The sequence below is a fragment of the Acomys russatus genome, chromosome 6, assembly GCF_903995435.1.
Source record: "Acomys russatus chromosome 6, mAcoRus1.1, whole genome shotgun sequence".
NCBI lineage: Eukaryota > Metazoa > Chordata > Mammalia > Rodentia > Muridae > Acomys > Acomys russatus.
The window spans coordinates 49,528,457-49,541,717 of record NC_067142.1 but is presented as its reverse complement, the minus strand read 5'-3'; the positions used below and the strand labels follow the sequence as shown (position 1 = coordinate 49,541,717).

The window sequence follows — 13,261 nt, the reverse complement described above, 5'->3', positions numbered from 1 at the left end:
TGAAACACTATGATCCGGTTCTTCCTTTCATTCCTTAAAGAATCTCAATGAATTTCAGAGAATCTCCTCTTTTTGTTCCCATCGTAAACTTACCAAAAAAAGTATTCTAACTGCTACTTCCTTGGAAAAAATAAATGCATTTTAAAAGTTGAGCCTGAGAAATTGTCAGATTATATCTGTAATTATGAATGTTATGCTTTATAGCAACACATAATAAACAAAAATCTCACAATCTCAAGTAACTAATATAAAATTAAAGACATTATGATGCATACTTAAGACTATTGACTGCAAAGCCTAACTCTGAAGCTCAAAACTCAACTCTGTCAATCTGAGAATGACTTTTAGGTTTAGCTATTCTGAGTCTTGTTTGCCTGTATATAAAACAGAACAACAGTGGTACGTAACCCATAGAATTGCTGTGAAATCAAATAAACAGAGTGTTTGGTGTAGTGAGGAATAAAGTAAAACCTAAGTACTGACTATTATTAGAGGACAAGCAGCATCTCCAAAGCCACTCCTCCCCTTGGTCTACACAAGCCTCTACGGCATAGTGAGAAGACATATCAACATTAGAGGTGAACCAATGCTGACCTAAGACCCATGTGACCGTCTAAAGATGAGAGCTTTTTAGCAACAGGCCATTATTATTATTAAAATAATTTATTGTTTTGGGTGTGGTGGCACACGCCTGTAATCCCAGCCCTCGGAAGACAGGAGCAGGCGGATTGAGGTGAGTTCAAGTCCAGCCTGGTCAACAAAGTGAGTCCAGGACAGCCAAGGCTACGCAGAGAAACCCTGCCTTGAAAAAAACCAAAAAGAATTGGGCAAGCCAGTAAGGGAAAATACACGTTAAGGACTGCATGTTAGTGGCAGTTAACTACCACGCCAGACTAAAATGACATATTAATATATTAAAATACTGAAAATTAAGTTGATTTAGAAAAGAGGCCTAAAACTACACTGGGCTTTACACAAGGATGTTACAACTTCTAATGTAATTCTTCTAATGACCTATTATGATCATTAGTACCAAAATTAAAACTAAAGAGGCTTAAGGTTACCTTGCTAGTAGGTAACAGGGACCTGAACTCAGGACACCCTAAAAACAAATTAAGGCAGTCTTAATTCAAAGACCTTCTCAGTCAGTTTGGTGTACCATATTGCTGTCCTAAGAAGCAAGGAAAGAAGAGGAAGGGGAAGGGAAAGAGAAGGGAATGGAAAAAGGAAAGAAAAGAAAGCAAGAAGGACGACAACAAAAACCCAAAAAACAAAAGAAGACCTTTGTGTATAAATTTAGCCAGTCAAACCTTTTCTTTTCTGAGACAGGGTTCTCTGTGTAACCTTGGCTGTCCTGGACTCACTTTATAGACCAGGCTGGCCTTGAATTCACAGTGTTTCTCATGCCTCAGCCTCTGGAGTGCTGGGATTAAAGGCGTGCACCACCACCACCTGGTGTCAGTCAAATAGGATTAGATATTAAAAATATCCCAGCACTCTGGAGGCAGACGCAGGCAGATCGCTGTGAGTTCAAGGCCAGCCTGGTCTACAAAGTGAGTCCAGGACAGCCAAGGCTATACAGAGAATCCCTGTCTCGTGTGTGTGTGTGTGTGTGTGTGTGTGTGTGTGTGTGTGTGTGTGTGTGTATGTGTGTGTATTTGCATAATGCACAAAGACATTAGACCAACAATAGGGTCTGAGAGCTTGGTCACAAAGAGCCCTAGCTAGTTTTCTTTAGCCCCTTTTATAAGGTACTAGTCCTTTTAAGATTGATTTATTATGTATACAGTGTTTGGCCTGCATGTACACCTGCATGCCAGAAGATGGCACCAGATCTCATTATAGATGGTTGTGAGCCACCCTGTGGTTGCTGGGGATTGAACTCAGAACCTTTGGAAGAACAACCAGTTCTCTTAACCTCTGAGCCATCTCTCTAACTGCTCTAGTCCCATTCTTGAGGGTGTAGTCTTTATATGGTATTCATTTCTGAGAGCCAGCACCTCTTAGTATTGTTGCATTAGACATTAATTTTCAACGTGCATTTGGGAGGAGACACAACATTCAAACCAGAGCTGGTAGTTAAAAGTTAATCCGTTTGCTTCTAAATTTCCCTCTAGAAATTTTATAGGCCAAGTCTACAATCTATTTTAATTTTGCATATGTTGTGGTGTATTACTTGTTTTCTAGTTAATTTTTTTATCCAGTTATAGCATCGTTTGTTGAGAATTTTTCTTTTTTAAATTCCTTGATACTTTTATTAAATATTGGCTATACACAAAAACACACACTCACATATAAGTAAGTTTCTCAGTCAGTGCTCTACTTTTGTGAAGAGACATATTAGCACAGCAACTCTTATCAAAAGAATGCATTAATTTTGGCTTGCTTACAGTTTCAGAGGTTTAGTCTAATATCGTCAAAGCAAGAAGCATGGCAGCACACAGACAGATGTGGTGCTGGAGAGGAGCTGAGAGCTCTACCTCCAGATACACAGGCAGCAGGAAGAGTGTCACTTGGCTTGAGTAGGCCTTCTGAAACCTCAAAGCCCCGCCCCCAGTGACACGTCCTCCAACAAAATCACACACCTCCTAGTCCTAAGTACTGCCACTCCCTGATAGCTAAGCATTCAAATATGTGAGCCTATGGGGGCTCTTAGGTTCTTTCTTAATCCACCACAATAATTACATCAGTAGGTGTTCGTCTCTGACTCTTGAAATCAGCATGTACCTATGTACCTTCGCTTAAATTTCCTTGCTTACCATAGCTCTTTAGTATGTTTTGAAATCAAGTAGCATACAAATTCCAAAACTTTATTCAGTTGGAAAGTTGTTAGTTATAAATGCTTGTATCTCCAGATAAATATAAAAATCACCTACCAGTTTCTATCAGATCATAAGCTGAGGTTTTTATTGAAATTGCACTGTTAATTATAGATCATCATCTATACCATCATTTGGTGGTAAATTACAGGTATTTCCAAAGAAATGACTTTTGGTTCTCACTTAATTGTTTATTTACATTGTTTTCTTTGTTTCATTTGATTTGTGCTTAGTGCACCCTCTTTTACAGCTTCTAACAATAGATGCTTTTAGTGGTTTTTAGACCTTTCTCTTCTATAGAAACATTCAAATCTCTGAAGGCCTCACTGCTGCTTTTGCTGCATACTACATATTATACATATTTCCATTTTTATTTGGTTTAAAACATTTTCAAATTGCTCTTGGGATTGCGCCTGTGATTTGTAGTTCTTTGGACTTGCTTTGTAGACCAGGCTGCCCTCTGCCTCCCCAGTCCTGGGATTAAAGGCGTGCTCCACTCTGGCTTACAGGTTTTAGTTAGAGCAGATTGACCTAACCTTACTGGTTTTCTGCCTTGCTTATTCTGTTATTTACTGAAAGATGAATTTTGAAGTGTCTCAGTAACTGTAGATTTTTCTGCTTTTCTTTATTTCTACTTATGTGTTAATTTAAAATGTTATAACAATATACTTGACTCCCTTCATGTTTCTTTCCCCTTTTTCTTTGTGTGTGTATAGTTCATGCTGGTCTTAATCTGCTTCAGCCTCCAGAGTTTTAGGATTAGTGATATGCACTGCCATGCCTGGCCTTATTACTCACCTACTCATCCCTTTTTTGCCTTGTACTATTGTCAAGTGTCAACATTTGTTTTAATCTCTATAATCTAGTATTTTTTTTCCTTGAGTAGACAGTAATTTTAAAATAAATTTAAAACAAGAAGTAAAGTGCTGTTTTATGTTTACTCACAAATCTATTTGTGGAAATCGTCGCCTCTTTGCTTAGTTTCAAGTTTCCATTTGGTGTGTTCTTTCATCCTGAAAAGCCTTTGCTTTAGTACTCTTTGTGAGTATTGATCTACTGGCCTGAAAGTTCCTTTGTTCTTGTACTTCTGTAAATGTTACTTATTTTCCCTTTGGTTTTGAAAGATATTTTTGCTGGATATAAAGTTATATAGGTTGAGGTTTTCTTGTTTTTTTGGGTTTTGTTTTGTTTTGTTTTTCTGTACTTTAAAACTGTTGCCTTTGGCTTGCCTTTTTTTTTTTTTTTTTTTTTTTTTAATAGGAATTTAGCCATGATTTTTATCTTTATTTTTCCATACAGAGTATGTTTTTCTTTTCTCTTTGTTTGCTTTTTAAGGGTTTCTTCTATTAAAATAACTATAGGTTTTCGTCTGTGGTTAAAGTTTACTTAATCTATGGGTATATGTTTTTCATCAGTTTGGGAAAATACTTGATCTTGACAAATAACAACTCTTACAATTCTGTATGTTTGGCTCTGGACCAGAGAAATCCATAAAAATTTTTAATTTTAATGTCTTAGTTTCTTCCAGGAGCATTCTGTAGTTGCCATGGATATACTGTGTGATAGTTCTTCTATTTAATATACGCAATAAATTATAGAATGCCTATGTTTTATGGTGATTCTCTCTTTAACCAAAGCAGTTCCAAAGGTGGGTTGTTTGGGTTAGAAAAGAGGGTATAAAGAGACCTCCTGGCAAAGAGCTTGTGGTAGAAGCCAAAAGCCAAGACAGTTTCCTAGAAACGTCTTCACATTTAAGAAAAGGAGAAATGTAGGTGGTTTATACGCTGTTCAAAATGGCAACTTAAATCATAAGCAGTAGTACAATTTTATAATTACATAAGCCGTTGAAAAATTAACTATTGTGCGTTATGAAAATGTTTGGGCTCTAGAGTTGTGGGTTTGAATTCCAGTGCTAACGGTCTTTGTAGCGGTCTTGAACTTGCATAGCAGCTCAGGCTGCTGACAAGCTTTTGTCCTTCTGCACCAGCCCCTTCCCAGGTAGCTGCCAGACGCCATTCTCAGTCATAGGGTCCTCAGCCGAGTCCCGGTGCCTGTCAGGGGGTGGTTTTTACCCACCTTTCCCTCTCTCTTGGCTTTCTTGTCTTTTTTATTTCCTCCCTATCCTATCTTATAAAGAAATATTATGTATTCATCTTAAAAGCCCTTTTGCAAACTGGGAGAAGTTGCTGAAACAGGAGGATTGCCATGAGTTCAGGCGAACCTGGGCTTCAGAGCAAGAACCTGTCTATACTAAGTCACAGTTAGAGGCAATCCATAGTCTTAATTATGCTCTTTTCCAAAGGAAAACTTGTTTTATAAGATCCTCAGTGACTTCCACATTGCTAATCCAGTGGTCAGTTTGTAGGTCCCATCTTACTTTTTACCTGTCAACAGCATTTATAGGTTCTGCCTTCTTGATACTCTGTTTGTTTGTTTTTTAAGACAGGGGTTCTTTGTGTAGCTCTGGCTGTCCTGGAACTCACTTTGTAGATCCAGCCGGCTTTGAACTCACAGAGATCCGCATGCCTCTGCCTCCTGAGTGCTGGGAAAAAAGGCATGCACCACCACTGCCTGCCTTGATACTCTTTTTTTTTTTTTTTAACTTGGCTTCTAGGACAACTGTGTTTAACAATTGTAGTTTTTTTCTTTCTTTTTTAAAGATTTTGTTTATTTAATGTATATGAGTGTTCTTTCTGCGTGTACACTTGCATGTCAGAAGAGGGCATTAGAAGGTCTAGATGGTTGTGAGCCACCATGTGGTTGCTGGGAATTGATCTCAGGACCTTTGGAAGAGCAGCCAGTGCTCTTAACCTCTGAGCCATCTCTCCAGCCTTTGTATGTGCTTTCTTTTCTGTATGCAGTATAGTTTCTAAATGTCTAGGCTTTCCTGGGCTTTAGATCATGTCTGTATACTGGTGATTCCCAGCCAAGCAGCAGTACTCAAAATGTTTCCTTTAAACCCCAGATACTTCGTGTCAATGAAAGTGACGTGACAAAGCCCAGGCAGTAGAGAAGGGTTCAAATATCAGGAGATGTGTGATTCACTGGAGGCCAAAGTAATGTACCATAGGCTCTATATGATCTGTATCAGGGTTAGTTTGTTAAATTATTTGAATAGGGGACCCATTTCTTACATCAGATATGAAAGTCTAGATAAAACTGAAAATGTGAGATAAGAAATGGCTTCTGGTAAAAATTTGACTTCTGCATATCTTTTATTTTTTAATTTTAGAGACCATTTAAAAGTAGAGAATATTCTTTGTATACCATAATATACAGACCTTTTGCAGTTAGTTCAGTGTCTTAAATATTGATGCAAGATGTTTAATTACTAAATATTGATGCAAGATGTTTAATTAACCTCATCTCCCATATTTCCCTTCCTGCTGCAAGTTAGGAAGTTGGACTTTGTACTTCCCTAATCTACTTGTATTTGGTACTGTACATTATGTAAAGGCTGTTTCTAGTGTTAAGGATAAAAATCATACTCCGGTTTTTGCTTTTTCCTTTTTGGACTTAAAAACACTCTCAGAGCACTTTTAGGTTCTCACTGAAGTTATTTCTGTTGCCATAGTTCTCTTTTACAATTTGTCGTACAGTTAAAACCACATATTTAGCTGTGTCAGAATGACTTCTTTCCCTTAGAATCTGCATTAAGGTGCTTTGTTTGTTTTTGCCTTTTTCATGGGCTAAATAATAAACAGTTGTCTGGGTGTACCACAGATTTTCACCCATTGTAGGGTATCTTGTTGCTCCAGGGTGTGGTAATATTGCTGTAAGCATCTGTGTGCAGGTTTTGTTTGTGTAGGTCCAGAATTATAATTTTTGAGTTTTGTGATGAGCATAAAGTGTGAGGAACTGCAGGACTGTTCTCCATTGGCTGTACTGCTTTGTGCTATCATTAACAGTCAGGGAGAGCACCTGTGGAGCCACATACCTATCAATGTTTTGGTTTTGGCAGTGTTTTGGATTTGGGCATCCTAATTGTATAGAAGGGTCTTGTTTTCTTTTAATTTGTATAAACAATAGTTTCAATTCTGTTTTTTACTTTTTCATTTTGTACCCTGATTTGATATTCTGTTAATCAATCCTAATTCTGTCATTCACATATACAAATATCTGATTATATTACTATTTTCTTTTAAAGTAATCTTTTCTGGCCATTTATCTATTATGACACTACCTTAATTAAAATCACTTTCTTTTACATTTTTACTCTGTTGCAGGACCTGTTTATTCACTTTAATGTAGTAGTTTGCATTGCCTTCACATTTCAGAAAAGCACAGGGGTTATTACAGAGAATTAAGTATTTTTAAAAGCTAATTGAAAACTATTGCTCCGGTATGTCACATCTAATACCAAAATTGAGATGAGAAGAAATAACTTCCTGCTTGTTGATGGCCTCATCTAAGTTTCTTGTTTAAGTATGTGAACTACTGAGCTGTTTCATTGTACGTCTCAGATGTTTTAATTTTTATAGTTAATTTACTGTTCGATATATACTACATAGATCATACATGCATGAAAAGGGATCTGGATTTTAGAGGGATAAGTAAGCAGTCATGTGTTTCTCTAATTGTATAAGATGGTGTTTCCCGCACTTACAAAAAAGTTTGTTATTCTTTGTTCCTCTGATTTCTTGGTTTTGTTTTGTTTTGTTTTCTGAAATGCCTGAAAACTAGCATCAAGTTTTGAGTAACCACGTGTTTAGGATCCTGACTCTAAATCGAGACACCATTCACATTGATTTGTATTTACTGGGGTGAATGTCTAGTAATCACCATGCTAGTTGTTAAATGTATATACAAGACTGAATAGATCTGACTTTCTTTAGTGTTAAAAATATGTAAAAAGATGATTTATTGGTATAGTGCTCCAGTGAAACGACGTGTACACACATTCTGGAACAGTTGGCCAAACTGTGTCTGTCTTATAGGAGTTATGTACTCAATTTTTAAAGTCTAAGAAATGAGTTGGCCAGATGAGGAAAATGGGAGTACATTCCAAGTTGAGTGATTAAAAAGCATGAATAAAGGTGTGGGTACCAAGAGGCAGAAAGCAAGAAGCCAAGAGTAACAGAGGCTCATTGTCGGAGCCAAAGCTAATTTGCTGTGTCAAGGAAGTTGGGATTATTTTATCTCATTCTTTCCCATGAATATATGCTTTGAAAATATAGCAGCAAAGCCCCCATTGCATGCTTGACATTTCTGTTAAGACATATTTTAGTGCTAAAAATTTATTTTAAAAAACCATGTTTTCTATTCTAAAATTTATTAGTATGAGTTCCTAGCTTCACTTTCCTAATTTGTAGAAGAAAGATAATAAATTGTATTTGCAATTTTTGGCCGGTTGGGAGTTGTAATTAACTATAAATAATAACAATAAATGGCAGTAATGGCTAACTTACTTTCAATGCTCATAGTACTGGTGACTTTACCTCTGTTATTCTCCATCCTCAGAACATCTTAGTGAGATGGCTTACTATGTCCATCTTCTAATTAAACTGGGGTGCAGAGCTTAAAACTGAACCCAAGCAGTCTGAATAAGAAGACCTTTATCTCTTATGCTCCCATTCTGGGAGATCACATCTATAGAGCACTTAAGTATAATGTCTAGCACATAGGTAAGAACTGTAAATATAGACAATGATCAATAGTCAATAATTTACTCACTGTGCCTAAATCATTTGATACCTCAGGAAATTGTTTTTTTTTTTTTTTTTCCTGTGGCTTGCTTTCTGGCACAGCACCTAGCACATGATGTGGAGCTGTGCTTTTAACTACCACCTTCTATTACCTGCTGCTTTATTGATCTGTTTATACCTACCTGCCTTATCACTGTATATTCTGTCCTTAATCCAGTGTCTCGCACATAAAAATGACCAAATACTGTTCGGTGACTGAAAACCTAAAAACCTGACCTCTGCTCATCTACGAATTGGTTCAGTTGCTTGTATATGGCTTTCTGTTGGTTAAGAGTCCATCTGTTTTGATGATATACCTCAGCAGTCTCACCCTGCAGATCCCTGCAGGGTAATGTGTCTATCATGTGAAAAATCACTCAGTTTGTGAACAGTGATGCACATGAGGGCAGCACTAAACCAAAATCATTTAGAAAATCACACAAAACATTTAAAGGTGTTTTAAGAAACTAATATAAAAAGAAAAAATCTTTGCTATTTTTCCTTTGCTTTTTACATTAAATCATTTCAAATAAAATTTTTAAAGTTTTTCCCCAGGGGCATTCTCTATTTTTTTGTGTTAACTCATATTTTCCTCCTCTCCTCTGTCTAGAGTGTCTTAAACCATTCTACCTTGTGAAAAATTGGATGTTCTTGCAGATAGTCATTGTGGGAGAAAACGTTTCATTTAAGTCCCAGATGAGGACCGAAAACTTGAAATCAGAGGAGCATCTGAAATCAAGTAATATTAGGTAGGATAAAAACTATAAGGGATTTCTGCACTGTATTAATTTCTAGTATGTATATTAAAATTTTCATATTCTGTGGACATTGAGAAAAGAATTTGAGACTTCCTGAAGGATGGGGGAGGGATATGCTAAAGATTCTATTTTTACTTATGTGACTTTATGAGAAAGTAAGCTAGGTTTACTTTGACATCTTATGGTACAAATAAACTTTTTAAAAAATGTACTGAAATACTTTTCAGGAATTTGTATATTTAGATATAAAATTTCTGAGCATTTATAAGCATTAAAATATGGGATTCATCTTTTTTTATATAAATTTTTCCTTTATTTTTATTTTTATATATGGGTGTTTTACCTGCATATGTATGTATATGCCCCAAGCGTGCAATATGTAGTCTAGAACAGGGTATTGGATAACCTGGGACTGGAGTTAAAAATGAGCTTGAGCCGCCATGCTAGTGCTGGGAGAAGAATCTGGCTCCGCTGGAAGAGTAACCCATGCTCTTATGCTGAGCCATCTTTCTGGCTTCCTGAGATACATCTTATAAATTATCCTTTAGAATTAAAGAAAATTTGTGTCACATATCTAGTGACTTATTTGAGTGCAGGAAATGACAGTTCTGGGTTTGGTATGTCAGTATGGATGGAATTAAATGTCTGAAAGACCTCTAGAGTTTTGTGATAATGTGTTACAGAGTACTTTTTGTGATAGTATATTACAGTGTGTATAACAGTGTGACCGCTGGTAACTCTTGCTCTCACATCTTAATAATGACATAGCATGTCTGATTAATATCAAAAATGGGGTTTTACCACTGAGGGTTGTCCCTATAAGTCAACAGTATGATTGATGGTGACACTTTTGTAGCTACTTCATTTCAGAAAACCTGCTTTATTTTTTAAAATGTGTCTAAGCTCTGGTTCTGGAATTACATTGCAAGATAGAATCCAAGCTCTGCTACATTCTAATTCTGTTATAGTAGGCTATTTCATCACTCCTTTTCTGTTTTACCATCCACAAAATGTGTGCATTAACTACTTATCTGATAGAATGGCTAGAATTTGAAGCTATTTGCTTGTCTTCAGTGCTAGGAATCAAGCATGGAGTTGGGTGTGGCTTAGCAAGTGTTCTGCTATTGAGTTATGTCCCTAGCCCTGGTTTTTGGTTTTCAGATAGACTCTTGCTACACAGCCAGGGTAGCCTTGGATCTCTATGTCATGCAGGGATGGCCCATACTTTGAATCCTGCTGCCTCTTTCTCAGGACCACTGGTGTGTTATAGGCATGTGCCTCTACCCTGAGTGAAATGTAAAGACTTTATAATAGATGAAAGCATGACAAGAAAACCTCGCAAATAATATATTATCAAATGATATTATTAGGCTAGTAAATTTTAAAAGACTTTATTACATATGCAGTGTTCTGCCTACATGTATGCCTGCACACCAGAAGGGGGCACTAAATCTTATTATAGATGGTTATGAGCCACCGTATGGTTTCCAGGAATTGAACTCAGGACTTTTGGAAGAGCTCTTAACCATGGTGCCATCTCTTCAGCCCATAGGCTATTAATTTTTAACCAATGGATCTGGACTCTGTTGTCAGCGTGGCATTTCAGTCACTTATTATTTGCTTCCTGTGTTGCCGGGTCTTGAGATTTTAAATGGTATTTTGAAATAATCAGTTATAATCATAACGTGTTTAGAGAGAAATGACAGAAATGTAGCATTTTGACCCAGTTCTTTTGTAATTTCTCTGTGTCTGTCACCACCATTATTTTGTTTGTTTGTTTGTTGTTTTTGATTTTCAAGACAGGGTTTCTCTCTGTAGCTTTGGCTGTCCTGTACTCACTTTGTAGACCAGGCTGGCCTCGAATTCACAGAGATCCGTCTGCTTCTGCCTCCCGAGTGCTGGGATTAAAGGTGTGCCCCACCACCGCCCAGCACACTCTTACTTTTAGCAGTGATTTCCTGTCACAGGACTGAATTTGAACTATCGAACACATCATGAAGTCTTCTTACAATCTGCTGCCTTCCTTGGTTCTCCAGCTTAATCTGTAGCTTTGGCTTTGCATTTTATCTTTGTTTTACTTAGTTTTGTCTTTTGCTCTCATCCTTGGAATTCTCAGATCAAAGTGGTCCTTAACAAACTATATGTACACACTCAAAGAATATAGGTCATGGAGTAAATGTATGGCATAGAGCAGTGGCTCTCACCCTTCCTGATGTTGCAACCCTTTAATACAGTTCCTCGTGTTCTGGGAACCTCCAACCATAAAATTACTCTGTTGCTACTTTATAACTATGATTTTGCTACTGTTATGAATGGTAATGTAAATATCTGATATGCAGAATCTGATATGCAACTCCTGTAAAAGGCGAAAGGGTTGTTCTGCACCTCCCCTCCCTCTGCCCCCCTTACCCCCCCCCACACACACACACACACAGACGTCACTACTCACAGGTTGAAATGGCTGGTATGCAGCATTGGAGTGTGCAGAGATTTTATACACTGGGCAAAAGCAAGTTAATTATGAGAAAAACTTGCTATCTAAAGAGCTATATATTTATGTTTCTGTGTGTTCATAAGTACATACTCACTTTACAGCATTTGGCCTGCTATTTTTCATAATTAATTACAATTTGGTTCTTATGTTTATGACTATAATAAGTAAATATTGTAAATATCCCAAATTGTTCCTTAGAACTTTTATGTTGAACAAGTGAACAGAGTAACAAATTAAAAACCTACCTTGACTCTTGCTTGGTAGGGGAGGGAAAAATCCCAGCTTCTCTAGTCACTTCTCCCAAATTGAAAGAAAGTTGTTTAGCATTTGTATGTTTGTTTTTTAAAAGATTTATTTATTATTACATACACAGTACTCTGCCTATATGTACACCTGCAGGTCAGAAGAAGGCATCAGATCACATTATAGATGGTTGTGAGCCACCATGTGGTTGCTGGGAACTGAACTCAGGACCTCAGGATGAAGAGTCAGTGCTCTTAACCTCTGAGCCATTTCTCCAGCACGTATGTTTTATTTTAATAGCTGTGAGCTTAGAATGATTTTATTTTATTAAACAGCAAAAGTGGGTCTGAAGTTCAAGTAGAAAAAAATGTTAATGTGTTCCTGTTCCACAAGTTGTTACTGTTATGTTGAGTTTTACTTTCTTACACGCAGAGCTTAGCTGCAGTGATTAATAGCTATATTCTGAAGCCATATTGCTGAGTTCAAGTACTACTACCAACTGTGAGCATGGCCTTACTACTTATCTCTTCATGCTTGTTTTCTTCAAGTATAAAATGGAGACAGTTAAACTGTCTCTAGACCCTTAGAACAGTGTCTGGCAATGATGTTATAATGTGATGCTAGTTCTTGAAGATGCTAGTGCTTGAGATACATTAAATATATTTATAGATCTTGAGTCTGTTTTCTCCATGTGAATTGTTTCAGTATGTAGCTTCAATGTATTTATTACTGATCCAAGCCCTTTAACTTAACTTTTTTCTTTTATTGCTTAACAGACATAGTGTATTTCTCTTAACGAATAACTAAAAGCTCTACTAGGTGTGATGGTACACCTGTAGTCCCAGCGCTTGGGGAGCGTATGGCAGGATGGTCTTCAAAGTTGAAGACCACCTGGTAGTATGTAACAAAATAAAACAAAAGTCCAAAGATAATGTATATACTCTGAAATTTTTATATTTTATAGCTGTATTTGTTTTATTATTAAGAGTGTGGTGATTTACTTTTTGGATTCTTTGACTATTCATTCCTTTGACTAAGAACCAAAAACCTCGCCATTGCTTACATTTTCTCCTGGGAGAGGACATTAAGGCTTGTCTCATCCAGGTGGGTGGAACTGTAGAGGCAGATGTGTCTTGCGTGTTCTACAGCAAATTTCAGGCCAACCAAGGCCATACAATGAGACCCTGCTTTTTAAGGATGTTTATTTTTATATGAGCATTGGCTATAAACTATAATTACTAATTTGCTGAAGCTCTTTATCAA

At 36.9% G+C, this 13,261-nt stretch overlaps 1 protein-coding gene across 5 annotated transcripts in view; it reads left to right on the top strand.

Moving 5' to 3' along the window:
- Smg7 (SMG7 nonsense mediated mRNA decay factor) overlaps positions 1 to 13,261 on the top strand; it is a 67,956-nt gene that overhangs the window by 12,194 nt on the left and 42,501 nt on the right. For 4 of the 5 annotated variants that reach the window (XM_051147574.1, XM_051147575.1, XM_051147572.1 and 1 more), the window contains exon 2: positions 9,114 to 9,252. The exons of the other annotated variant lie outside the window; for it this stretch is intronic. In XM_051147574.1, coding sequence (XP_051003531.1) covers positions 9,149 to 9,252 — 104 coding nt within the window. In that variant the 5' untranslated portion in view covers positions 9,114 to 9,148. The remainder of the gene's footprint in view (positions 1 to 9,113; positions 9,253 to 13,261) is intronic. 5 annotated transcript variants of the gene reach the window in all.